This window comes from Thunnus maccoyii, chromosome 4 (genome assembly GCF_910596095.1).
Source record: "Thunnus maccoyii chromosome 4, fThuMac1.1, whole genome shotgun sequence".
Taxonomy (NCBI): domain Eukaryota; kingdom Metazoa; phylum Chordata; class Actinopteri; order Scombriformes; family Scombridae; genus Thunnus; species Thunnus maccoyii.
The window spans coordinates 27,036,931-27,063,230 of record NC_056536.1 but is presented as its reverse complement, the minus strand read 5'-3'; the positions used below and the strand labels follow the sequence as shown (position 1 = coordinate 27,063,230).

General features: G+C 42.9%; 1 protein-coding gene across 3 annotated transcripts in view; it reads right to left on the bottom strand.

Moving 5' to 3' along the window:
• The window catches only part of plxna2 (plexin A2), a 169,066-nt gene that overhangs the window by 20,593 nt on the left and 122,173 nt on the right, over positions 1–26,300 (bottom strand). For all 3 annotated transcript variants that reach the window (XM_042409017.1, XM_042409019.1, XM_042409020.1), the window contains 11 exons: positions 26,014–26,131; positions 24,181–24,317; positions 22,236–22,403; positions 20,731–20,824; positions 14,786–15,025; positions 14,161–14,304; positions 13,370–13,604; positions 10,129–10,271; positions 8,608–8,876; positions 782–848; positions 381–527 (listed from right to left, as the gene is read on the bottom strand). In XM_042409017.1, the coding sequence (XP_042264951.1) occupies positions 381–527; positions 782–848; positions 8,608–8,876; positions 10,129–10,271; positions 13,370–13,604; positions 14,161–14,304; positions 14,786–15,025; positions 20,731–20,824; positions 22,236–22,403; positions 24,181–24,317; positions 26,014–26,131 (1,762 nt within the window). The remainder of the gene's footprint in view (positions 1–380; positions 528–781; positions 849–8,607; positions 8,877–10,128; positions 10,272–13,369; positions 13,605–14,160; positions 14,305–14,785; positions 15,026–20,730; positions 20,825–22,235; positions 22,404–24,180; positions 24,318–26,013; positions 26,132–26,300) is intronic.

Sequence of the window (26,300 nt, the reverse complement as noted above, 5' to 3'; positions counted from 1 at the left end):
AAATTCCCAGTCAGAGCAATCAGAGCATTGTCATGTCACATGCTGTCTGTGTGAGTGCTTTTTTCCGTGTGTGCATGCGCGTATATGTGTGTGTGTGTGTGTGTAGAGGAGCTGTTCGGTGTGTTCCAATCTCCACAGCCACCTACCCTGATGTTGGACCAACACCGGAGCCTGTGGGATCATTAGTTAATTTTCTTCCCACTAAGGAAGCAAGAAACCCAACACAGCAGACACAGCTATGTCATCTTAAAAAATATTTATAGTGAAAAAGTCAATAGCTGCCAGTTCTGTGCAGTATCTGTGTTACGGGTCTACACAGCATGTTTCTATCTGTGAGCCTCTGTGCAAATTCCTTGTGTGCCTCTTGGAGTGTGACGTACCAGGGTTTTGTACTCGATCTGCTGGCGGATGAGCTTGTCTTCACTCAGGGAGTAGCGGGCCTCTCCAGTGATGGCGTCGATGGGCCCCTTCTCCATCTGCTGCTTGATGGCGCAGTACAGCATGAACAGAGGCTCCCCAGCACACTCCTGCGCGAATACACACACGCAAGGCAGACAAACCCACAGATTCACACATGAGAGAACATCACAGCATAAACACAAAAACTCACTAGACTGAAAACACCCGCAAGTTTACACACCGTACTGTACATTTTTGGAAAATGTGCAATCAAACTTTTAATTTGGACGCTGAATTAACAAGGTACACGAGATAGATTTAGATTTTGCATGTTTGAACACGTACATATGCACACACCACACATGTTGCTTGGTGCACTAACCTTGAGGAATTTGTGAAGGAGGAAGGCGAACCAGTTTGTAAGCATCTTCTCTGCAACCGACTCCGTCCTGAAATTACATTAAGAAACAGGAGAAGCAAAATAAAACTCTGTTCTTTCTCTTGATATTCCAAAACTTTCAGATAATAAAAGTCTTCCATAATTCATGAGGCTATGTGCAAGACTTCAGGGAGGTTATCTTGGCGCATCCTGGCATCGGTTTTGCTCATGTACTGCCTGCAACTCTGTGGTCACAGTGAGTGAACAGAACAGAGCAGAGCAGAAAGAGGGCATCTGTGTGTGCACGGTTTGCGTGCGTGCGCGTTATGAAGAGTGTGCGCTCCGGTACGCGTGGATGTGAGCGTGATCGAATGTGTGTGCATGTGTGCCTGTTCACGTGTGGTTGAACACAGCGGGACATCAGCAGCTGTGACAAGCCTCAGCTGTTGAGAGAGACGAGTGCTGTCACAGCCAGGTAACGCCTGATCACAGCCAAAACGATCTCTTCTCCTCTCATTTCCTCTCTTCTTCATCCCCTTCCTCCTCTCCCTTCCCAGTCAATCACACATGGAGGTACAGCTTGCTGCTGGGCTTGATTGGGCATGAAAACACACAAGTGTGCAATGACCTCTCGACTATTTCTACCACAGAGCACACAAGCAAACTGTGCACACCTCTTTTATGATTCCTGCTCATATCTTTCACTGAATGCCAGACAAACATCCCCCCTCTGCCTCATTAGCACCATCATGGAACACTAGAGAAACAGAAGTTAGACTTAAAAAAAGACAGAATACCAAACAGCCAAGTGGGAATGGTTAACGAGCACGATAGATGAAAGGGTTAGTTCTGTGCAGCTCATGTGGACAAGCACCTGAGGTGAATAACAAAAAACAAGCTCCCACCTCATCTTGTAGAAACTCTGCCCTGCTCTTGCACCTTCTCTGTTCAGCTACCGCGCGAACCTACACGCAGGCAGAATTAGAAATGCTGCCTGAACAACACCAATACCCAGCTGCTTAGGATTGGAAATGGATTTTTCTACAAGCCACTGTAGCTTTCGGGTCCACAACATTATCACCGCCATTACTCCCGCTAGCTCAAACATAGCTGCTACACATATTAATCAAAAGTTAACATGCTATGGTAAAGTGCCCCATCGACTGCACTGCTGCTTGCATGAGTGTGACAGCTTGTGATTGTCACCTGGCCATGAATGATCCCTCGCCATCAGCTTATACATGAGCGTTGCCACTTTAAATGGCGACACGTTGAAAAAATGGCCCTCTTAATGTAGCAGGAAATTACTGTGATTACTGTAGTGGATATGATGGAGGGGGCCTTACAGCGCACTGTGCTGAACTGGGGATTAGCAGGAATCGAAGCAGCCAGGTATTAAAGACAAGCTAGAAGACTTCTGTCTCCTCAGAGCTAAATAGTGCTAGGGATGATTATACCTATTCAGGCTCTGAATGGACCTAAAGGGAGATTATGACTATTATAGAGATAATTGCGTTAAGTCGTGTTTGAGAGCTATACACAAGAGTTGCAAGAGTCCGAGATTGTCAGCACCAGGGGAGGTTACAACAGCTAGCATTTTAGTCACCGAGACAGTCTTTCTCTCTGTCTTATTACACTGAGATAGATAGACTTCTTTTTCTCTCCGTCACTTTCAAATGCAAATACAGAACTTTCCTTCAGCTGCAGGACAGTAGAGCAAAGGTTATATTTTGTTTTGAATGATGCGTAGATGAATTGTGATGTTGTCTCCCACGCCTGGAGGCTATTCCTGTGAGAACAATCTGCTGGCCGGTCTATTGGCAGCTCGTCGAGAGGACGGACAGCTGGGTGACAGCCTATTTGAAGTGCGATGTGCCAGCAGGGGGGGAAAGATGTAGATTAGTTCACCCAGTTTCAGCTACAGGATGAGAGAGTAAACATTGCTGAAAAGCTGAACAACAGCGTGTGTGTGTGTGTGTGTGTGTGTGTGTGTGTGACTGCATCCTCTTTGGTGGCACTCACTCACTCACACACAAGGTTTTCCCCTTTGTAATTCTCACATATACAAACACACAGGTGAGGGTATACATAAAGAAAGAAAGACACACACACACAGTATCCGCAACCTTGCATTGCTGCACAACAAAAAGTCTTCATTTGAAAACATAATAAGGAGACACAGTGCCCGAGGCTGTATTTTCACACTGAATAAACCTAAATATATTGTGGATTTTTTGGACAATACCCCAAATCCCTCTGTAATTGCCCTCCTTCCTCCACGAGAATTCAGCCCTCTTTGCCCCCTCCTTCCCCCCCCTCATGCTTACCATGTGCCCCTCCCTGCTTGTATGAGACTTGAATGTGTTAGAAGTTAATGGAACCTATTAAGTGTTTTAATAAGCTCAGCAAGTCCCGAAGAAGGAAGTCAAATAAAGCCTTTTGTGCGTGGGCTGTGCTGACTCCCCCTTAATATCGCTCCTTTTGAATGTCGGATGGGGGGGTGGGGGTGGGGGGGCACTTTGTTCTCCACCATCTCCTTTCCTTCTTGTCCTCCTCCTCATCTGCCTTCACTTCCTTCTCTCTATTAATTGAGTTTCATTAATGAACATCAGGATTTCATTATCCCACATAGTGTTTAAGAGGGGCCTTGCATCCTCCCATCTCTGCTCTCCTAATGGCAGCTAGGGTGGAGGGGCGGGGGTGGGGGGTGGGGTGGGGGGGCTATATTAGCAGGCAGTGGAATGTCTTTCAATGAAACTAATGCCAAACACAATACTCGCTCTCTTAATAACGCTGTACTCCATTGCTCTGCATGGGCGGAAATCTCATTACAAAAACGCTGAGGAGAAAAATAAAACAAGATTGAAAAGTCTCAAGGTGATAGAAGCAATGTTCTGTGATTCCATTAAAAGAACATTATAAGGAAAAGAAAAGAAAAGAAACTGGGTAAAGAGAGTGGCTGTGGCAAAACTTAAGAAGAAGATGGAAAGAACGGTGGATAGAGTTTAATGTAAAAAAAAAAGAAGCGGCTTGCTATTCTAACATGTTCTGATGGGGGTCATCAAACATCATAAGAGTTTCAGTAATAACTATAAGCAGAAAGAGAGGGCAATGCTGTGAAATGACAATAGACATAAGGACTCTATTGGGAAGGTCGGAATGAGCACCAGATAGGTGGTGCACACAGAGAAAGTGAGTGCAAGAACCTATTTCACTAATGGTGCAAAATACAATCCAAACACCATGAGGTGCAGCATCAATTCCACTTAGTGCACTGGAGAATGAGGAAATCAAACACATTGTCAAAGCTTAGATATTGCTTTCAAAAAGCTTTTAGGAGAATGTAAGTCTCTGTGAGCTAAAATCTGTTTCCTATCAAGACAAAGAAAGTAGAAGGCATCTCAAATCTTTAAATACCAAAGAGACCGGAGTTTCTTTGAAAAACACGTCTCGGAAGAGCAGGAGTGCATCCTTCAAACGTGATTCCAGGAACTTAACTGGGATATCATATCTCTACTACATGAAGGTAAGACACTGTACATGCTATAACTTGTTTTCACTGGACTGATACGATAGATGTTGAAATGAGATCTAGCACTTAGCTGAGCACAATAGGAAAAAAGAGTGTGTGTGTCTCACGGAAAAACTACAATATAATATATACAAACTGCCCTCCGGCAGCCAAACACATCCAGCTCACCATTATGCTCATCCACTATACGATGACATGAGCCAATGCCTGCTGCATGTGTTGTATTCTCAGTAACTATTATGCTGTTGACTACTTTCTCAAATAAAGGCCAACAATTTGTTTTCCATCCTTATTCTGCCAAGAGGCTTTTCATGTGCATTCATTCTCACTCTATGATATACCGTACCACTTCAGCCCATTGTTTCAGGACAGGAAGAGATATTCAAATGAATGGAAATTTAATGAAGCATGCCTGTTAGATGCATATTTATGAACTATTGTAAGCACGCTAAGGGCTACAAAGTCAATATACTGTCAGCAAATGTACCCATCAGATCTCAGCGGACACTTAACATGAGTGAAGAAGAGGAATGTTGTTTTAAGAGCCGTTTTATTCAATCTACCTTTAGCCCGGAAAACTAGGCGAGAGAGCCACATTCCTCTGTGCTTTGTTATCAAAAATCTGAAATTATTATAGCCATATCTACAGTTATGACTCTATATTAAGCTAAGAGTGTAGTGACTGTAGACTGATATAAGTTAACCTAATATTATCATTCCCAATAAAGTATAGATAGCACATCAGCAATTAAACACTCAAATATGAAAAAAAAAAAAAAAAAGTATCAGGAGATAATCGGCCATGTGAGAGACGGAGTATGTGTGAGACGAATACAGAAAAAAAAAGGTATGTCGGAGGCATACAGAGATGGTGAGAGGCAGGCAGAGACGTGGTGTTAATGTTAATCAGAGAACAAGTTTACACGCAGCATCTTTAATGTGCCGCCCACGTAACTTCTCTGTGGAAAGTATTCCACCTCCACTTAATTTGCTGAATGAAGATGTTTATTAGTTAACTCCGTCGTTGGATCCCGCTCATCCGTGACTTTTCCGCATTCTCAGCCTTTCCCCTCGTTTTCCCCTCCTGTCCTCCCCCTTTCCCTCTCGCTGTGGTTAGCGATGGCACGGTAGTCCATCTTCTCACTGGGGCTCGCCGTAGGAATCGCTGGGGCAGCCGCGTTGTACCGCACTGATACTGTGTCAGAGCTTCCCTTTTCCGTGTACACATAGTGCACACACACACAGTATAAAGCACACATACTCTCACAACACTATACTGTTAAACTTTGTAGAGTTTTCATTGTAAACAAACACAGTTAAGTCGTCTGCTGCCTGGTGTCATAATACCTGTCAATCAATTTGAGAATGACAGCAGGTTCTAATCCTTTGTTTCTAATCTTTTGTTTACACTTCGATGACAGACTTTGTCTCTACATGATTAATTGACCCTAGTAACAAGTACTGCCTGTGTAGCCTCACACAGCTTATTCCTCTGTGCAATAAAGCTCGAATGTTGTCCCAAAACTATTAAAATCATATAAATGAGCCACACAGTTACACTGGATAACATGTTCCTTCATTACGATGAACATGGGCACAGCTGTTAATTTAGAATCGACCCCCTCATACAACATCCTGCTGTTGCAAATACTCACAAGAGCAATCTGTGGCTAAAAATAGTCCCTGACAAATACACTACTTACTCTTGTATTAGTGACACTTGCTTAAAACTGCAGTGCCCAGCTGTTTTAGGAAAGTATTTGGTCTTTTTAAAAAAAATTCAATTATATGCTTGTATTCTAAATATTAGGTTGGAAAATATTGTGAGACAAACAATGTGCTGATTGTTCTTTTCATGGCTTTTGTTGACAATAACAGAAATATTGAATATTTCTGAGCCTAATGCTTTAATAAGCAATCATTTATACACAGTAAAATTGCAGTCTTCACTTACAGTACATGACGATAACATGCTAAAACAACAAGACAGATGGAACTATTTCTGTGTCTTCGTCTTCACTGCTTGTGTGATTGTGGTTTTCCGTTAAAAGGTCAGGCATGCAAGGCTTGTGGACATGTTCCCCCACTCGAGAAACGCATTCAATGACAGCTGAGCAGTGAGAGAAGCGAAGCTCTTTGCTACGACTCAAACGTGTCTTGGGATGCACTTTCAAGCCACTGTAATATGAATGAGAACAGGAAGTGGGTTGTGTGACCTGGAGGTATGTTGGCTCTCTTCTGTAGCCATGTAAACTTTGCCCAGGGACTGTGAGCTCACTAATAATTCATACAGAACAACATTCAGAGTGACCGCTACCACTGCTAATCTACTGAGAGCACACTGGATTCCGATATAGCCAACTCAGCTTTATTCATGGCGCCGGTAAAACGCACAACCAGCACACTGACACACACACAAGGTACACAAACAGATACATTTGGACACAATAAAAAAGCGCGAGGATCTCTTTACATGTTGCTAATTCATTAATAACAGAAAACAGAGGGGGGTCTTAGCCACCATAATAGCACGCATTTCAATATCCTATTATAAGTGATAATGGGCTGAAGAGAGCCGATAGAAAAGACAACCGAATGGGAAAATGGCAACAAAGCACAACCCCGCAGCCTCACTCTACGCCCTGCACAAACACAATTACTGCTTAGGGACGTGCTCGATTTGACTGTCATCATAGACACGCGTGTGAGTGTGCATCTGTGTGTTTTTGCATGCGTGCGCGTGAGTCAGCTGGCTGGCTTGACTGTCGGCTTTTCTCTAAATAGGCGATGAGGAAGACAACAACAGCAAAGAGCCATGTCAAATCGATAATCCCTTAAATTCTTCAGAAAAATGTAAAAACTATAGGACATTTAGCCCCTCTGGGCTGCAACGGCAGGACACGAGGATTACGTACCACTGTGTTCCTAATAAGAGAGGATAATGAAAACTTAGAGGTGACGTGGGGCCCTGCTGTCATGTGAAATAACAGCTTAATCTAGGTCCATTTCGACGCTGTGTCGCTTTTCAACCTCTTCCTCTGTTTGCTTCTCTGTGCTCTCTTTTTCTGTCTGGGAGTTATTTGTTCTGATTATCAATGCAGGTTTTTCAAATAGAGACGCTAAAGGGACATTAACATTAGAATGAAGGTGTTTGAAAGTATAGCAGCTGCCTCGCTCTCACTTTCTCTGCTTATTAGTCATGTAAATATAAGTCAGTATTGTATCTGTGCATGCAAGGACTGCACTTAGCACATTCTGTACATTACATTTTGAGCTGACTATTCTTTATCAGTCCTTTAGCCTGTTTCTTTACCCACAGAGCCACTAAGAACACTCGGGCAAGGACCTAGCAGGTGTTTTAAGTTCAAGCACATCATCCCAACTTCCCCGGAAAACAATGTACACTGGAGTCACAGAGAGGAAAAAAAAAAAAGTCCAACCGCTTCTGAATGTTTTATAAGGAGCCCGAGCCTGGAGGATAAGTGAGACTGACATTGGCATTGAGAGAGAGAGCAGGGGGAAAGACAGAGCACGAGAGAGAATGTGGAATAATGCAGAGAATTCAGATGTTTCTCCTGATGTGATGATGCATGGTGTTTATCTCAGCATATTGTACATGCAGCACTCATTACGAGCTCGATTCTATGAAGCGTCTACATGGGAGCACAAGGGAAAATCTGAATGCATTCCACCCACTAGAAAAAAAGGGGACAAGAACATGTAGCTCTAAATCAATCCTGATCCATCTGTCTATATGGATCAACATCCTCCTACAGCCCTGTGCTTCTTTACATGGTTTTAAATGAGGACTGTGTTTTCAGTATCTACATTACTGTCCTCTGGGCACAGGATCCGAATGGATCTTCAATACACTCTTGTCCTTTTTTTGACTGAAATGAATCAAAGCAAACATCTGAAACTGTTTTGCGAAACAAACAGTGTTTCTGAGGATTAAGGCATTTCTATGAATGTGATTGTCTATAATTTTAAAGAGGCTTTAGTTTGTTATAATTACTTTATGTTACTGTGATTCATTTTTCTTTCTTCTTTTTAATCATTTCAAAGTCAAACCAGGAACATTAACGTTGATCTCATTTGTTAATAAAAAACAAGTTGTTCTCTGTTTTTGCTGTAACAGCTTTGGGGGCAATATTCAAACCTAACTAAAATAATTTGATTGATACATTTTAATTACATTTAAATTTTAATTTTAGCAGGCAACACAGCACCAAGTGAACCAAGCCCATATTACTACAGGAGATTATCACCATGTTTGTCCTAACATGTGCCGTCTTACCTGCGCAGCAGCAGCTTGGGGTGGTTCTTGCTCTCCAGGTTGCGGTCGATGAGGTCCGACAGCAGGTGTTTAAGAACGTCAGTGGCGTATTCCAGTCGTCCTTGTAGGGCCGTCATGATAAGTGAGGCCACGTTGCCGCGGTCCCTCATGGAGAAAGAGCGCTGCATTTCCAGTGTTCGGATGAAGGTGAGCAGGAACACTTTGTTGTTGATGAGCTGGCCAAAAAGCTTCAGGGCTTTCTCCACATTCTGCTGGCCATTTCCTGACACCTGGACAGAAGAGGGAGGGAGAACAAGGCGCGTTGGTGCTAATAACTTTCCAGCACTAATTTGAATAATAAATGTCAATGCTAATGACCTGAATTGTGTTCTGAAAAGTACTGTTACTCCTCAGATTTCATCCTGACCTTGTCTCACACAAAATAAAGATTTTTCCAAAGGCACCAAAAATCCCCACTCATGTTTCACTTCAGGCAGACAGAAATTTCCACTCGTGGTGAGTAACTGAGAAGGTCTTAATCAATTATTGACCTGGGTCTGTTAAAGAGCATTGTACCCTGAGTTAACAGCCACTTTCAAGTCAAATGTCAAATAACTTGCCAGAGTAAGACAATCCAAGAGTGACAATACTCAGTGTCTATGTATTTGTGTAAGTATGCGTGTAAGTTTTGTAAGTATAAGTATTGTGTAAGTTTGGATATCTAGTTTGGGTTCTTTTGATAAACTTGTCACACAAAGCTTTTGCAGCTTACTGAACATCAGTGTGCTAAGAAGTGAAGAAACATCACCTTTGACCTCTAGCATACAGGGCACATCTGATCCGAGCCACCGCCCTCTACCTAACCATACCTGGTAAACCAATCCCATCTTGCCTCTACAAAATAAAAAAGTGGACCTCTATGTCATGTATGCCATGTTTATCATGTTGGACCTCTTTATCCCTGATAGTTTCATCCTCTGGACACCATTCTGTGTGTTCAATATAAAATAAACTCATTTCCCAGCACTATTCAGGCCCCATGAAGAGGAGTGAAAAAGTGTTAACCAGCCAGTTTTTCCCCCCAGTGGAGGAACCCATAGTCCTGCCTGAGGATTGGGAATTACTCAGTTCATTACCCCTCATACTGCATCCACTGGTGGATGAAATAGCCATGTGCTGGGACCCTGTTTTCCATGAGGGAGCTTGCATGTGAGGTGTATATATATGCGTGTATGTGTGTATGTTGCCCAGCGTGATTGGCAATATGTGTGTATGTGTGTGAGACCAGAGGGTAGAAAGGATAAGTGGCACACTGGTATCCTTTCCCCTTCAAGCACTTTGCCGCTTATGGAGGTTACGCTGCAGGGGGAATGGTGAGGGCAGACACACTCTACCACTCTCTCCCTGTCTCTCTTTTTTACCTCAGTTTGACCTTCCCTTGCCCTCTCTTAATGCATTTGCTGTCTATGTGTCTCAGTCATCTTCTTCTTTCCACCTTCTCTTTCTCTGCCCCTCTCTTTCTTGCTCTCTGTCTCTCATTACCTCCAGTTCTCTGAGGACAGGATGATCCTCTATGCCGGGGAAGAGGACCCTCATGGCGTATGTCCTGTAGTCCAGATGGGGGATGCCGGCTCTGTCCAGGTCACTGGTCAGCTCATTGATGTCTGTCTGCAGCTCAGCAAAAGCTTGGAGAGAAAGAAGGAAAGAAAGAGGGACCAGTTAGAGGGAATACTTGAGACATGCAGTCTGAGAATGAAACCTTTCTTTAATCCCCAAGGACCAAATATGTGAATCCCTCTTATCTTCATGGTGTTTATTGCCGTTATGATGAAGCTGACAGTTAAAGCCCAAGATAGTCTTCATGTCAGAGAAACTCAATATTTCACATTTCAGCCTTAAAAAAACACACAGCTCACACACACATACACACACACACACAGCTTCCCTTCTCACTCATTTTTATCTACCAGCCAGTAAATTGGCTGTAGCTAAGGCCCCAAAGAGTGTGTGTCATCTCAGTGTGAGGCTGCAGGTGAGCACTAGTTAATTGGCTCCATCCTGACTGACTCCTGTTCAGGCCCACGGCTCTGTTGCTCTGCTCCACCGCCCTTGGGGAGGCTCCCCGTCTGCAGCCTATCACAGGAGCAGCAGCAGTCCCCCAACACCCTCCTCGAAACTCCGCCATCCCCGACCAGTCTTAGCCCACACCTCCTGGCCCATGGCTCCCTGTGACTCCTGGGTTTACACACCAACACTCACGGGCACACAGGGAGTGTATATACTCATAAGGAAGAACCCAGGTACCCATCTAAATCCATCCTGCGGGGCAGTACACTCCTGGCCACTGCTAATGGTTAAAACATTAATCTTCTCCTTTCCCAAGGCTGCCTGCGTGTGACTGATTCCCCCTGTTTGCCTGCTCTGTCTATCTGCCTGCCTCTCTGTCTGTCTGTCATTTTACCATTCTGGAAGTTTGCAGCAATGGGATATTTTTTTTCACTACATAATAATGGTTGGAGAGACGATCAGGGGTGGCTGGAGGGGATAAGTAATAAGGTCCTCTCTGGCTGATGAAATCGCCTGCACACTGTCAAACATAAACCTCACTTTTGCCGTCTAAGTGATTGGCTATAATGACCGCGATGATGACACCGGGGGGCAATCAGCAGTGTTTATTTGAAATCATTCATGTGGAACTTAATGTTGCAACAGAGAGTAGACTGTGCACAGTGCTGTGTGCACTTGATGAACTGCTGTTCAGAGTGGTAGCTGGAGGTCAGGCTGAGGTTATCTGGTGTCCTCCCACTGGGAAGAAGGTCATAGTTCAGATGACAAACTGTGCTCTCTCTTAACCCTGAGCCACAAGGGTGTGGGGCTTTCTTTTCCTGTCTTTATTCAAGATTGTGGTCTTTCAATTTGAGAACATGAGTTAATGATTTCATGTTCAGATTCTGTAATTCTTTCCCTTCCCTTCCCTCGCACGCTAATAGCTTGTGCACGGATTTGCTCTGCTTCTGCTCAGACTGTAAACTTGCACTCAGATATACTGTTGCTTGCACAGATTTCTTTCTCCAGCTTCAGCCCTTTCTCCTCACTGCTTCTGTGTGCCCATGAAACGTCTGCTCGAAGATTTCTGCTCTGCTCTTGGATTTTTTGTGCAATAATCCTGTCAAACCCCCCCCAACCAACGGAAGGCCAGGTGTAGTGTCGACCAATGAAATGATCCTTGCATCCTTGCGGGCGCATTACCTTTACTTCTTAGAGTGTCCCGTATGGGTGGTTACTCTTTAATTGGGTTCATCCACTCCTGCCCTCCAGGGCTTTATTAAATGTACTTCCCTTGCTTTCGTGTGCCTGTACATTTTATTTTACTATAATAACTACATATAACAGAGTAGCCGTCTAGCACACTGGCCTCCTGTCGATGTGCTGGAGAAAACAACGTCAACTTCATGACTCTACAGATGGATGGATGCTCAGCAGATCGCTGGCCAACATGGATCGCCAAAGTCACGGACCTCAAGTAAGTTTTTTTTATTTTAATGGTGCTTCAAATTACTTCCTTCAAATTGAATTGATAAAGTCATATCTGCAGCACAAGAACACATCCATGATAATATGCTTGGCTTTCAAGTGTTGTACATTATGTGAACACTGTTGCTAGGCAACTAACAACAAAATGGACACTGCCCGTACGGGACGCTCTAAGAAGTAAAGCGAATGTGCCCACAAGGAGGCAGGGATCATTTCACTGGTCAACACTACAACTGGCCTGCTATTGGTTGAGGGGATTTTGACAGGGTTGTTGCACAAAAAAATCTGAGAGCAGACATTTCACACGTGCACAGAAGCTGCCTGAGTACGAGGAGAAAGGCTGAAGTTGGAACAAGAAATCTGTGCAAGCAACAGTATATCTGAGTGCAAGCAGAAGTGGAGCAAATCTGCCCGCAAGCTGGGGCTATTTGAGCACAACGGCCGGGTTTGAGGGAAAGAATTACAAAATCTGAATGTGAAATCAATAGTCATGCTCTAAAATTGAAAGACCACGCTCTTGAATAAAGATAGGAAAAAAAAATCCCCATACACGAGAGGAGTGTGTTTCAATGCAGCTGTATGTTAGATAGCAGAGACACTGACAATGAAGGATGAAGCACTTTCATCGTTCACTTTCGTGGAACACTTGCACACAAACACATACATAAATAGACACACGTACAAGGACACACACACACACTCTCTATGTGGAATTACCCCTCCGGTTAAGATGTGAATAAAATGTAATAAACATAATGTGTCTGAACCTCTTGCTGGGAAGAGGTTCACGTTACTCTAATGAGAAACTCTGTATTCATGTGTGTCTCCCGCATGCAGACTAGAAAGCAGTAAAGACTGCAAGGATTCACTTCATGATGAGACAGGTCACATGCAGGGCTAACTGACTGAATCTGTGTGTTTTGATATATAACCAGGATGACTCACTGACCTAGATTTGAAAGAATTTTTCACTACATTATTTAAAGCACACAGGCCACCAGTTATTTATTTACTGTACTAGATGCACAAATACACATTTATGCCTGTTATGCGATTACAGCATGCAAGTGAAATGCATTCACCAGCCCCATTCAACTACATGAGAGATAGAGCTGCCTCTAAAATTACTGTCTCTAAAATGGATATTCCAAGCAAAGTAGACCTATAATCAAACTCACTCTACAATCTGCAGTTTAACAGTGGGCTGCTACACTGGTCTGTATGCTGACTTTGCTGTTTTGATACTTACCTTCTTTACACTCTAGGGCAACTCGTGACTCCAGGTTGTCCATTTGCATCTGCAAGCGCTTCAGGGTGAGGTCATTTTCACGTGACTTTCGCTTGTAGGCGATGAGGACGAGGATAACAATGATGAGGAGGAGGCCTCCGCCGGCGGCGATGCTGACGATGGCTGGGAGGGTCAGCAAGCTGTCAGACATGATGTGGACCGCACCAGGAGAAACGTGGAGACCACCTACCTGAACCTGCGGAGAGACATAAACACACATAATCACATCCCCTCTGACAACACAGTGTAGTTTAGAAGATCCTCAAAAGTAAAACACGAAGGTAAGATGCATAATTTACTCTTATTTCAAAAAATTTTGACCACGGGAGATCTATAACACATGCTAACTGGTACACAGCAATGCATAAGCCAAGTTGCTGAAATCCTGCCAAAACACAGGTAAATATTGTCTGCTGAAATTGATACTGAGAGCAAACACATGCAGCCACCTACACACTGACGTTGAGAGGGAAATAGTCTGGGGCTTGCACTCAATAAGTGAGCAGGCAACTAAAAATAATTGCAGTGGATTCTGGCAGAACCTTTTGACAGCTAGAGCACACACATACTGCTCTCCCTTTGACCCTTTCCTTCAGCTGAATGAACAATGATGAGAACGCGAATAATGGAGTTTAGAGGCCAACTATTATGAAGAAGAAATCACAAATACAGGGACAGATGGAAATAGAGAGGAGAGAAAGTTAGGAAGATAGACACTAACAAATGCACAAATGCGGACAGAGCATACTGACCATGACTTTGTATTGTCCAGTGAGGTTAGGTGGCTCACACAGCAGCTGGCTCTCAGACACAGTCACAGAGCAGGGAGTCTCTCCAATCAGTACCGTGTAGTTAAGCTTCACCCCTCCTGATGCTGGGGGAACCAGGTTTCTGCCCTGTGGGCACATGGAGAAGGACAGAGGGGTGCGAAATTAGGAGAAAAATCTCAGACACATAAACACATGGCTCAATGAAGATCAGACAATTTCAAAAATCCACAAAGCCAATATGTCACCTAAATACACTGTAAATTAGATCCCTTGGTTTGGGCACAGCTGGGGCCAAATATGATCCCATACTGAGATCAAAGGAAGTGATATATTTCAGAGAGGCAGTAAGGGGGAACAGCTGCAAATCAGGAAGAAAGAATAAAATATTTTCCTTAATGAATTCTACATCTTCAAGTAATAAGGCTTATTGAACCCAAATAATGACAGAAGAAAATCATATAAATTATATATATGTTCAGCTGATGTTGATATCCAGAGAAAGTAATCAATGAGAACCAGTGTCTTACAGTGACAGGTCTGTTGTTGAAGGTTGAACCACTTAAAACATAAAAACAGCAATGTGCATACTCATTAACATTTCCTGTACCTTGAGAATGATGGGTGAGCCTGGTTTTTGCTCCAGGACACCTGTGGTGCTTAAGGGCTCAAAGTAAGGGTTTGGATAGTAGAGGAGGTTGGTGTTGTTGTAGACCAGCAGCGCCTGGACATTGTTGAAGATGAACCCAAACTCGTCTGCATGTTTTACTGTGTCCAAACCCGGTTGGTACTCTGCCATCAGGGATGGAGCGTAGCAGCTCATGCTGGTCGTGTTCAATACTTTACACACCTTGGGAGGATGAACAAAAACAGGAGGAAAATGTGTTAGGGAGAAAATCCATTTTCTGAGATTCTACTGAGGATGTGTTGCACTCTAACTAGTCTGCAGAACATCTTTATGATAGCGCAAGATCCCTGAAATGAAACAAGAAATATGATTCCAGTCACCCAGGATAAATTTAGACAAAACAATACAAACTCAGACATTTGGTTTTCTTTTCTCTGGCTCCACAATAAAACACCAACTTTCAAGCTGATCCAGTGTAAAGTCCTCTGTTTGTTATAACCTTAAGTATGATCTTTACTGAAACACATTAGTATGAACATGAACCCTGCAGTGAGCTCAGCAGCTTAATAATTGGCATATAAAATCCCCATTCTTTTCAGAGAAAAGGATTTATTGTATGTCATTAAATCCATCTTTATTGCAGAGGAAGCCTCCATAAAATCGGAAATAAATTGCTGCTACTGCTTCACTGAAAAACACTGGAGGACAACAACCACAAAGGATGGAGGCATTGCTCCTCTGTCTCCTCAGGTAGAGGTTGAGCTATGGCTCTTTTATTACTTCTCTCCAGTTTGCCCAGATGAGAGACCTGTCTTCCATCCATCCTCCCTGGCTCTGTTCTAGAGGGAAGGGGAGAGAGGATTGATTGCTGCACAGCACTCTGCTCAGAGAGGTTTTTATCTCCTTTCACTCCCTCCGAGCTCTCTCTCTGGGGAAGAAACTTAATTAGAGGTAAATATCATCAAAGCTGCTGAATGCTAGCGACTACCACGCCTCCTACCTGTTGTCTGTGGCTCCAGAGCAAGCCAGGGAGATCGATGCAAACTCATTTTGTGTAGGCTACACCAATTGTATTTCGCCAGCATGGTGCAAGGCAGGTTGCAGAAGTGTGACTGTAGCGGTGGTCTCTGCACTTGGATATAGACTACAGAAGCGTGTTTTCACCATGTAGAGCACTGAATCTAAGTCTGAAAATTAATTAATTCAGAACTTGGGTATAACCTCTATGTGTGTGAAATATCAGCTGGTTAGACGTTATCTACATATAAAGCAATACAGGTGTACCAGTCTGTAGCTGAACAAGTCCTGAATGCTCAGCTTTCCTCGGTCTTGTGAGATTTTTCTTTAGAATTCCAATTTTACAAACTGCAGTAGCAGCACATGACACAAGCGAGAAGATAAGCCCTTTTAAAAAAATAGATAGCACAACCAGATAGGACTCCTGAATACTTCCACCAAGTTTAGGTTCTGTGAAATCACATTAATCACTGAAAAGTTGCAAGCAGAGACGAGAGTGTCTGGAAATTGTACAGAGGCTTTACAATGCATTGATGTAATTTCACTGTAAATCAAACATACAGTAAACTGTAAAATTTGAATTGTTGTTCTAAAGATCAAATATCCAACAATAAAAGCCGTACATACTCAAACAGTGTGTGATAACATGATTGTTCACAGTGTAACATTGATTTGTGCTTTGCAGAAGAGAGTGAATCATTATCAATTATGTTTTTGTTTTTCCAAAATGGATATGCAGCACATAAATTGCTTTTACCCAGTCGTACAGTAATACAGTATTCTTCTGGTCAGTACATGGGGAATTAAAAGGTTTAATGGATAAAAGCGCTGATGTCAAGTTTGATATGGTCTGCTTTCTTTAGGCATGGTGACATGTTATATAGACAGGCCCAGATGCTCCTGCAGCATCCTCGTGACTGTTACGTTAGAACAGTGAGGCATTTGCAAGTCAACTACAGCTCTGACTACCATCTGCTCTGCTGGAGATGGATACTGTGAGGTTTTTTTTTCTACACTGTCCTCACTTTCTCTCTCTTTCTTTCTCTCCATTTTTTTTTTCCTTCTTAAATAAATCCTTTCCTTCGCTGAATCCTGTCAGGATAGAAAACTGCTGCTATCATGTAGGAGGTTTTTTTTTTCTGGCCGTGGCAGTGAGTGTGACGTGTGTAAATCCAAAGTGATGAGCGAATAAATAGCGATGGGTAAATGGGGCATTGTGGGATTTGATATGGCGAATGGGGGTATTTGGGTTCCACTGTGGGTGGAGCTATCAATGACTGTCAATCAAAACACTGTGACACCTTGGCATGACTTCTACCTTACAAAAGATGGATATTAAGTACATTTTTTTAATGTATAGTGCATTATCTTTGCACTATAAAAGGATCTATATGCATTACTGGATTTCCAAGTATTCTACTGACTTACAAGTTCATTTTCTACCACTCCATCCACTTTGCAACAGAATACTATAATACAGTCATGACATCACGCCGCCCACCTTCCAAACAACATTATAGTATGTATTTTCGGGCCTTACTCTCCATCTCTAATGCATTACAATAAAAACAGCATATTGCCAAATACAGAGTTTACCATAGTGCATCCATTCCTTTAGGCCATGTGGGGAAAGAAACTACACATTGTTCAGCATTGATAAAGCGAATTGAGGTCAACAGATAGAGAAAATAATTGGAATCTTGGCCTCATCTGTCTTCTTTCTCTAGTGTTGGAGGGAGCCAGGGTGTTTTCAGGCAGTAACACTCCAACCCCTCTGGCTGAATACATTACCATGATCTACTGTGCTGCTACAGCCCACTCAACCATTCAAAGGTCTCTGGCCAGGGTAGAAGTGAGAAAGATAGAAAGACTGAGAGAGTAAGAGAGAGAGAGAGAGAGAGAGAGACAGAGAGAGAGTGAGAGAGGAATAAAGGATAAGATAGGCTGGCTGTGGAGATGCGCGTGGGAGAAATGCGAGGGGTCACAGAGTCAAAGGTCATATGGAGGCTAACATTCAATCGCTAGTCACTGGCTGTTCGGCTGTTCCTGTACTTTGTTACTCCTACACTGTGTCTATTTTCCTGCCTGCCTGCTGTTCTAACCAACTGCTAATACTGGCATTAGTTCTAACTTCAGCTCTGATCCATCCGTATAAGGTCCGTGTGCTATACAAGCTAGTGCAGCAGTAGTTTAATGTGCCTCCAAGACATGTGCCATCGCTGGAAGTGAAAAAATCATTTGTTGAATGTCTTGTGATGAGGGTGTGACTAATTTCAAACATCCTCTCCAAGGACTACTTCATGCCTTTTCTTCTTCTACAGTCAATGCCAAAGCAACACAACAGAAATGTCAGAGAGGAAGTATTACTAACCCTCCAGACTGTGGACACTCAAGATGCCATAATGATTGAGTGAACCACTCATGATGCTGATTCTGATACGTACGGCAGCGTTAGACACATGCATACGGCTTATAATGCAAAATCATTATGAACATGTAAATTATAAGTTCTGAGTGTCCATTAGCATTGCTTATAGTGATGAATGGCACCCTCCTCTAGTGCTCAGTGCATCAGACAATCAGCCTGATTGGCCCAGAAGTGATAGGAGCCTGGCACACCCATGCCGAACACTTTATATGATCAGCAGCAGCTGCAAATGCACCTAATGTACCAAGTCTGACACCCAGTCCAGACGTCTTAAGTGTGGCAAATGCCGTAGATGAAATCTTTCTGGGACAGGGAAATGTTCTGGAGCTGGAAAATAACCCTTTTAGCTTTAATCAAGATTATGATAAATGTTTCAATTGTGAATCCTGTGACAGATACAGAGCATTTCACAAAGAAAATTGTCTTTTTTTTTTTTTCTTGCTCCCAGTGTCTTTGTGAATCTATGCAGGTGACACGAGGGAGGGGGAGAAGAGAAGCAATTTAGCGGGAGACAGGTGATCATTTTAAGGCTGGCTGACAGACAGCAGCTCTTATTGCTATAGGCTGCTCTGCTGTTTGCCTTCCTCCAGTGACAAAAGAGGAAAGGGATAGAGGAGGGGGGGGAGATGGGATGAAGGATAGGTAATTGTAACCTTAGCATTTAATAGAAATTCATTCTCTGTGGCTGTGGTGGCAATCAAGACGGTGACACAGACTTCTTTTGCAAGGCGCTATGTTGGGAGTTGGAACAGATGAGGCAGGGTGGAGATGAACAACTCTCTTTCAAAGCTTCGGAAACTGACAAATCAGACGGCGCCGCACCCACTCGCACGCGAGTCAAATCCCATTTCGCCAGGTCTCCAGCAGTCTCTCACTCATCAAGTATTTTCTTTCCTCTCTACACATAAAACAGCACAGATCTGTATTTTACTTGCAATTACTAGGCTTTCAAAACTCAAAAAGGTCTTTTAGGGAAACCGTGTCCTTACATGGGGGAACATTGTAGCACAAAAAGCCCAGGGCAGAGTTATGATTTTTAGTAAAGGAACACTAAGCACTAAGCAAGTCAGACACTTAAGGCCAATTTTAGACTACTGATGTCAGGAATAGGAAGCTGGGATTGCAGAGGGGGAGGAGGCATGCTGAAACACATTTGTGTAGAAATCCGTAGCTGAGGTGAGGCACGGAGGAGGTTTGTGTCTCTCCATAAATGAGGCATGAGATTTAGGTGGCTAGATAGAGTGTAATATGTGTTCACGGTAAGTGCCAACCTATATGTTTGTACATATGCTACAGTGCACCAACAAACACATGTGTTTAGCATGTGAATGAGTGGGTATTTGTCAAGATGTTTGATGTATCTTTGCAATATGTTTTAGAAACCTTACCATGAGAGCAGTGGTTGACAGTTAGAGGTCAGGACTACCAAACGGGGTTATTACATGAATATAAGGGATCACAAGATTGTTATCAGCAAAAATTAAGAAAATCTAACTTAGTCACAAGAAATAAAGTTAGGAACTACTGTATTAGAGCATGTTTTTGTGTTTTGTTAATACAGAGTAGTGTGTGTATGCTGAATGTGGCTCACTAGTTAGGCAGTGCTGGGCACAGAGAGCTATTCTTTTACCTGTTCTCTTCTCCCATCCCTCTAACTCTTTGTCCTTTCCACTCTTCTTTAGTCCATTCATCTGCCCTGCTCACCTTTGCCCACACCACAGAGAGGAAATCCCATCCTCTTAATTAAACATGGACCCCCAGGACAGGGGCTCAAATGCAATTTGTAACGATTTCCTGCAGCCAAGACTTTGATTATACAGGGGCTCTTTATGCTGACCAAAGACTTCTGACCGCAGTTAATCTTCCATTGAAACCCATTAGGAGTCTCCTTGCCCTCGATCATGCATACATCTCCAACATTCCCCTCACTGAGCCACCCCCACCCGCCCCCCCACACTCCTCTTCAAACTCTACTGTCCTCCAGCAGGCTCCATGACTGCAAAAGTATTTGTTTGATTTTTTTTTTTGTTCTCAAACAAATAAAAAATGTTCAGCATGACTTGTATGACAATAAAACACAACTGGGCTTAACAGGCTGCCGTGCGGAGCTGAAATTAAGTCTGAAGAAAATTTAGGGTAAACTCTTAATTAAACACTGCATGCAGACCACTCTCACTGCCAGCTGCATTATTCAGATGCTTGTTGGAGTGCTTGAGACGACTGGGTTCAAGCGGATGTTAAGGAAGCAAAGAGAGCTGGAGGGGCTGTTAGGAGAGATAGCGCTTTTCTTACACCAGCTAAACATTGCTTAGGTTGCTTGTGTGGTAGTGTTCAGTGAGTCAAGCAGGAACTAGCTAGCATACATTATCCGGCATGTGCAGTACCAGTACGAGTGAATGGGAAGGTATATCCAAACTTTTGACAGGTTTCTGGTGCACATACAGCACTATCTTTATGGTAAAGGCAGTATAACGGCTCTTACATTGACAGACTCTCGGCCAGCATACTTGACTCGGATCCTGGGCTCCTGAACCACGTCCAGGTTGGTCCCTGTCACCATCAGGGGGGTGTGACCACTGAGGGAAAAACACAAGTAGATATGAATAATCCTGTTTGTCAAATTCCTCCAAATTAGTTTCTCTGTCAATTTTTTTTAAACTTCAAGATAGATAGAAAGACAGGAAGGAGAAAAGAAGGAATAAAGGAAAGAAACAGAAAGGGAAAGAAACAAAGACAATTCTCAACCAAACTAACCCCGATGTACCTCCTCAGAATGTTCACCATCGGTTGAAAATAAACACATCAAACCGGCTCTCATCATCAGTTTCTTTCAGGAGATAATAGCCTTTGGAGTGGAGGATGATTAGAGTTGCTTTTTAACTGACTTCAACTGGCTACAATCAACCGGAGCAGATTTGTGTTTGAAATACCAAGGCAGCTCAAGCATATAAGGATGCAGTGGTGGTCCTGGGCTTCTTCATAACACAGCAGGACAAACAAAGCACACAAACAAAGCAGGAGGGAAACTGCTGGATGTTTGGCTCTCCCTGCAGCTGTTTGGGTTATTGTTGTTTGTTGTTTTTGTTGTTATGCGTGTGGCGCGCGGAATAAAGATGCCAGACGGGGACTGCTGCAATAATAAATGTCAGACAGGTCTGTGCTATTAGGCTTGTAGTTTTACTGTAGTGCCGTGGAAATCGAGTCACTGTAAATGGACGTCGCGCTGTCTATAAGCTCATTAAATTATATACACAGCTGGTGTGGAGATAAGACTCACATACTGACCTTCTCTGCTGTCTCTATCTATCTATGTTTATATCTATATTTTTTGGTCTTCTAATCCCCGTTTTCCAGAAGATACAGGTCAGTGCACATCATGTTAGTTAAGAGAGAATGATCAAACTAATATCCAATGTACTCTCTCTTCCTATATTCCAAGAACAGAAGAAAAATGTAAAGAAAGATGACCAATCCCCGTCTCCTTGGATTTCTCCCCTCGCCTCCCTCTGCGCCATCACACACTTCCGCTGCAGCGTCCCCCCTGCACTCCCTCTCTCAGTCTAAGCCATCTGCTGTAGACTCACACCTCTGATAGCACATTGTTCTAATAAGCCACTATTTCATCTTCATCCCTCTCCTCCTTTTAATTAGTAGTGTATGCTGTATGTGTATCTATCTGCCAAAGATGTTCAACAGATGGATCAACACCGCATTCGATAGGAGAGTCTCAGTCTCAACAGTAACCGCCCTCTCCAATCTGTGTGCTATGGCGGTCCTATCAGATCTAGACTAATTGGAAGGGAACCAAACAGTAATTGAAAGTGCAATATTGACCCGTGTCTGCTTATTACCACTGGGCCCGGCTCTAGAGTTCTGGATGGGGAAAGGAAACTCTTGCCTGGGGGACAAAAGTTTAGGAGGATGTACAGTATGTGGAGTGTATATGGTGCAACATGCATCCTATAGGGCGAGTGTTAAGACTTTTACCTCGCGATGCTCCAGTCCGGTTCAATACGCTGGACAGTGGGATCTTCTATGTACTCGAAGGTGAGGCTCTCCCTGATTTGGGCATGGTCCACGCTCACGCTGATCTGCACCGGGCCCACACCAGACTGGGAAGGCGCAGAGCAGCATACGATTTCTGTCATGGTCCGTCTACAAGTAAAGCAGAATACACACAGTAATGGAATTATTTAAACCTGTATACAATTAGACTAATAGGTACCTCTATGTAAAGCTAGTGCCAAATGCAGAAAGTATCTGCATGTTTCAGGAAACAGAGGATAAACTTTTAAATGCTCCATGATGTTAAATTTGATTATAATATACGCACAATTTATTAATTTATTGTCTGAATGAACCATACCATCACAGTAATGTAGGGATTCTATTTATATAAGGTACAACACCGGCAACAACAACAGAATATATCATTTTGTACTGTAATTATCTGAGTTAGAACACGGCAGAACGAACAAACCTGTTATTTCACGGTGAAAATAAATAAGCTCTAATAACTGTATTTATACGTTGTAATTCAAAGACCTTGAACACAGAGAATCTGAGATCTTTTCCCAGACTTTTCTTGGACCCATAATCACTCTGGCTATGAATACATGCAGGTGCACACGACCACATACACATACAAGTCTGTGACCACTGTCATATGTGCTTCCCCCCCCTCTCTCTCTCCATGGCTCCATGTTTTACCTGCCCACCCCCCGAATTTGTCCCAATTCATTAGAAGAGGAGAGCTTGTAGTAGAACGGCCCCCCCATCCTCCTCTTTCTCCCAAGCCAGGAATACATTGGAGAAACACAAACCAGTAATTAGCCCCATATCTCATTAAAGCTGGCTTGACTCCTCAACCTTACAGCATTACAGTCAGACTACCCTAGCAGAGCTTAAAATAGATGCATAGACGAGTGGAAAGTTGATGGAGGGCGTTTGGGAGCAACTCAAAGAGGAAAGGATGGATGGGAGGAGTGAGATGGAAGGAAACTGTAAGAGACAGGAGAATAAAAAAAAAAAAAAAACAGGGAGTGAGAACATATGAAGAGATAGATAGAAAGATAAAATGAGAAAGAGGGGGTTGGATGAAAAAGAAGAAAGCTCCGTATGAGCACCAGGTTTTCTGGAAGCTATTATTACAGAGTTTGATGCAGTAGGTCATCTAAACCTTATTAAGATTTACACAAGTTTCTGACAAAGGGAGAGAAAGAGGCTTTCCCCTGGGGGATTTCTCAGTAATATCACGGGGGGGAAAGCAGAGAAAGCAGAGAAATATAGCAGCTTATTTAATGGGAATAATCCACATCATCTTGGGAACAAGAGATGTTTTTTTTTTCATTTGTTCACAGCGGGAGACATTTTCTGACAGTGATGTAAGTAGCAGCTCCAAGAAGTGAAAGAAACACTGAGTCAAAGAACTGTGATATTATCAGTTGTGCTGTATTACAGGCGTAAGTGTTGTTTAAGCGTTGCAAAATGCAAATGTAGGAAGAATTGACTATGTAAAGATATTTTTAACAGTGCAAACATGACAGAGAACAAAGACAAACGGACAAATGAAACGGTCCTGTTGCTTTTCACTTGTTTGTTTTCACACTTTTTTTTTTAAATCGCTTAATGTAGGTGATAACTTTCAACATTCATAGTAAGTGGATTAGTTTCACTCCCTAATATCCACATTATACTATACTGCTGGAACTGTAAACTGTGAAATTCAAATTTGTATCTTTCATTTGCACTTGAACGTTTCACATTTCCACCTCATCTTAACGTGCACGTACACTAAAAAGCCTTTCTCTGTGAATCTCCATCTGAGTTATACAAAAGCCTGATCACGCAAGGCTGTTTTTCCTCAAATTGAATTTCATGGGCTACTAATAGCACTTGTATGGTATAAATGAATGCAAGAGGAAAGTCTCACCCGAAGAACTCGCACGTCTGGTTTCCGAACTGAACGTTGACACTGCTTCCAGCGCCGAGGTTTTCTCCCATTATCGTTACTTTGGTGCCCCCAGACTCTGGACCTTTGCTAGGGGACAGACCTGTGATCGTGGGAGTCTATGAGACAGAGAGGTTAAAAGAGACTGTGAGAGCAAATTAAAGGGAGAGGGAAAGTGCAGAAAAGAAAGGACAAAGCAAGAGATCAAAAGGCAGACTAAGAGATAGATATTTTCTAGAGTAAAAGGGGCAGCATCTCTGCGGTACCTCTTCAAACCTTCACATATTATCACAGATCCACGGTAAATTACAGTTATTCATATTGCCAGGCTGACGGCAGTGGAGTGCAGCGCTAGTGGGAGAAAAGAGGATAAAACCAGGAGCTCTTAGAGTCCTTGAGAGATCCTCCTCCTGTGTGTTGTCTGAGTGAAGCTTTTTAAAGACAGTCTGAAAATAACTAGTGTTTACAGCGGCAGGCAGCTAGGGCCCCTGTCACACAGACATATGGAGAAATATCCAAGCAGACAGCTCGTCATACAGAGACGCACACATGCGGCAGTGCACACATATACACACACACGCTCGCACGCAGATAGGCACACACACACACTATGCGCACAAAAATAAAACAGCAATTTAAAAACAACTAAATGCACACTCTATCATTTACGCTGCCCCTTTGCCAAGTGCTCCATTATTGCTGGCTGAAAAAGACAGCCACATAGGGAGTATGTCTTGTTGTGAAAATTGAAGAACGCTTCTGTAATGGTGTATTCTTTTTTTTTTTTTTTTGCACGGTGGCCTGCAATACAGGGGAATTGCAAGTGGTGTCAATTCGAGCCTCTGTGAAGTATTCTGTGAGGAATTCCACTGCTTCCATCGCTAGTAGCAGCTGTAACACGGGTGAGAAAAGGTAGCTGAGGATTTACTATAGCGCCACGAGCGTCACGCTGACAAAACTCAAAACTGTCAGCCGAGTGTGACTTCGAGGATGCGGGCTAAAGCAGGTACTCCGAAAACAACGGTAGTAATTACTGGCTGCTGTTAATTGTTAAGGGAATGCTAATTGTGAAGGTGGGAGAGCGCGTAAATGGGAAAGTAGATTATCTGTTAGCTGCAGGCTTGGCAGACAGCGGATGACAGAAACAGGGAAAAGTGTGTGTGTGTGTGTGTGTATATGTGTGTGAGGATGGGGAGTAGATAATGTTAATCTGCCAAGTGCTGCCTTCAATTTTAGCAAGTTATTTGTTCATTTGTCTTTCATTCTTTTCCCTTTCTCTTATGACCCTACCGTCCAATTAAATTTGACTATTTTCATTTCCCACTTTGTGCAAGCTATCTCTTACACAATCTGACAACACCTAAACCTATACGAAACAAATACTTCGAAGAAATATTAGAATATCTCATTCTTTCTCCCCATCACTGAGTAATGCTTAACTTAATTCAGCTTGGCTGCAGAGTCATGAAGACTTCATGATCATGTGTAAATAAAGACAAATAAAATCTATGTATAACCAGGAACCTGCAGGAATCATTAATGAAGAGCATACACAGAGCTGTTTAATTACACTGTCGGTAGGCATGGCAACTCACATCGTTGCCTGTAGCGCATCAATTACTTTTGCAAGAAAAGTACAAATTGTTTTAATTGAACTGACTGTATGTTTTCTATGACTTGTACGCAGCTCTTTTGTTCGTCTTATATTTAGTACAACATACAATACATATGCATACAACACAATTCACAAATGTGCATTATATTGTATGAGGATAGAGAGCAATGTAGTGTCATTATAGTGTAAGTATGTCATACCACAAAGGAGTAGAGTTGTGAAGAGCGAGCTCTGAGTTCGGGCCTGCACTCTCCAACGCACAGCTGGACCGCACCGGGTCTGCTGTCTGCAGGAGCTGCATCCATCTCACACACAATCCTACAAAAGACACAAAATAATGAGTTAAAATCCCTTACAGTGATGTGCATAATGAGGTCACGATTAGCGAAAATACTCACAGCTGTTTTCGACTTTCTTAAAAACGACTTAAAGCTCAGAGGTTGTCTATATGTTTGAATGACTGAGCGAAGTTGGGAGAAAGTAATCA